The 2,569-nt window shown below is 31.6% G+C and overlaps 1 protein-coding gene across 1 annotated transcript; it reads right to left on the bottom strand.

Moving 5' to 3' along the window:
• Positions 1-326: 326 nt before the first annotated feature.
• LOC119614584 lies at positions 327-1,959 on the bottom strand. Its single transcript, XM_037970695.1, is given in 3 exon segments — positions 327-1,403; positions 1,405-1,776; positions 1,833-1,959. Coding segments are annotated over 3 exon segments (1,242 nt in total). The 5' UTR covers positions 1,890-1,959; the 3' UTR covers positions 327-590.
• Positions 1,960-2,569: the final 610 nt, after the last annotated feature.

Genomic DNA, 2,569 nt, shown 5'->3' with positions numbered 1-2,569 from the left:
AGAGTTTAGACTAGACTATAGACTATAGACTAGACTATAGACTAGACTATAGACTAGACTATAGACTAGACTATAGACTAGACTATAGACTAGACTATAGACTAGACTATAGACTAGACTATAGACTAGACTATAGACTAGACTATAGACTAGACTATAGACTAGACTATAGACTAGACTGTAGACTATACTATAGACTAGACTATAGACTAGACTCTAGACTAGACTATAGACTAGACTTTAGACTAGACTTTAGACTAGACTATAGAATAGACTATTCGCGTTCTGTTAAGAGTCTTAAGAAAGGTAACGGGTAAAAATTTTAAATTTTTATTTGTATTAATGAAACTTTATTGTGTTCTAAATTTAAATTTCATATTAATAAATCACATGCATTTGAACAACTTCAAACTGCATGTTTAATGTAGTTTTACAACATCAAATATACAAACCACAGACACTTAAACACATACAATTTTATAACAAAAACCCTCTCAAACACTGACACACTCTGCCCTTCCTTTGCAGTACGCAGACATACATACATATACACTTATATACAAGCATGGTATAAAGCCACAACCACTAATTTAAATTTCATTACATTTTGAATTCATTAATGTTGCCCGACTACTGCCCACATTCTGTGAAGCACTATAAAGCATCTCATAAATATGCGTATTGTCAGCATTTTCCCGCTGTGTCTGTTCATGCAACAATTTTACAGCTTCTAAATAAGAATCATATTTTGATGAATTTTCAAAATCCTGTTTAAATTCCGCATATAATTGTTGAATCTGTTTTAGCGGACGTGAGTGGGCATCATACAGTGAAATGGGTGCCTGGGGTAAAAGCTCTTGCCATTGATCTTGTAGATAGTCTACAAATTCAAAATTACTAAATAAAAAGGCCACCACTAGGTCTAGACCTTTTTCTTTAAGTTTGTTAAATACCGCCATAAGATCATGTTGTGATGTCTCAGAACTTTGAAATTGCTCGTAATCCAAAGCTAGATTGTTTTGTAGATAATCATAGAGTCTTTGACGTTTGGTATAGAAATCGGTGGTTTGCAGTAGAGCATTTATTTCTATTAGGATCTTGCGTAGAGACTCGGAATGTGCGGTTGATTCTTCTTCCGATTCAGGCTCTAAAACCTCTTGCAAAAGTTTGCGTAATATAATCAAATAATCATTGATGACATCACAGCCAGCATCGTTTACTTTTTGATATAATTCTTTGCCAAAGTCAGAGATATTAATGGAAATGGTGTGATTATCTTTCGCACCCAATTTATGCAGCATAGAGCCCACATTGTGCTCATTTATGGGCACTAGCTGAGTGGTCTTGGAATAATAGTTGTGGTACAAAGGGGTGGTAGCCTCTTTTTGTACTTTAAACTGTTTTACAGAGATAGTAATAACGCAATTGATGTATTTCTTCAAAACTTTCTTCTTGCAAATGATAGAATTTGTCCTTGAGTTTCTTGAGAAACATGACATTTTTCAAACCATATATATTTTCACGATTAGTATCCTTATTCTCTAACATATCCAAATATTGTTTGATGAAGACAACTTTAGGTTCTAGTCTAGATGACTCCAAAGCCATTTTAAGTTCAGCATTGAAATCTTCGTGCACATGAGCTGGTTTTTTTATGCCCTTAAGATAGTTGTTTAAATAATCCATGGCTGTAGATTTCATGGTTTCACTGACTTTATGCAAAAACTCTTTTTGGAAATCCTTAGAGGTTAGTTTTACTTCCTTGGCTTCAGCAAGCTAAAAATTGGCAATATTTAGTTATTTTCTGAATTTCCTATATATATCAAACTTACCTTTACATTCCTTATCACAATAGCGCCTATTAAAAGTATTAATACAAATTTCTTCATTTTGTTTCTATTTTTTTATTAATAAAATACAACTTGGTCTAGGTTAGTCTAAAGAATGACTGAGTCTTGCTGAAACGCATTCAAATTCAAAATCGTATTTTCTTTTTTTTTTTTGTATTCAGGTCACTGAGTGTTATCAGTCTAATATAGTCTTTGCTTTCGAAATATAAACAAAAACTTATTAAACAAAAACAATTCAGAATGTATATTCGGGCATGTTCGACCATATAAAACCCTACACCGGTTAAGAGTAAATCGGCAGTATTAATTAAAAAAACTTTGTTATGTCAATGTTTGTAGAGATTTTAGAATATTTATTTTAATTATTATCTTCAAAAACTTATTTGGGGAGGTCCGGTAAAAAAACTTAAAAAATTACCTTAAAAATAGCCATCACTCTCTTGATCACAATAATATGTTCAGCTAGCCAGATGGACGGACTTGATGTATTTGAAACTGATTATATGACCAATATTTTATCTGCTAAAAGCGCAGCACATGTTGTAGGGTATAACAAATATGGAAATAAGTAAATCGTATACATTTAAAAAATTCTCTCTATTTTTATTATTATTTATAAGAGATGTATAATTTACAAATAAATTCAATAATAACAAAATAATTTATAACAAATCTACCCAGCTGGAATTTAATCTTTAGGCAATAAAATTTGTTTGCGA

The sequence above is a fragment of the Lucilia sericata genome, unplaced genomic scaffold, assembly GCF_015586225.1.
Source record: "Lucilia sericata isolate MDLA Ls3-8-SP2 unplaced genomic scaffold, ASM1558622v1 Contig003091F_arrow, whole genome shotgun sequence".
Lineage (NCBI taxonomy): Eukaryota > Metazoa > Arthropoda > Insecta > Diptera > Calliphoridae > Lucilia > Lucilia sericata.
This window is presented reverse-complemented; position numbering and strand designations above follow the sequence as displayed.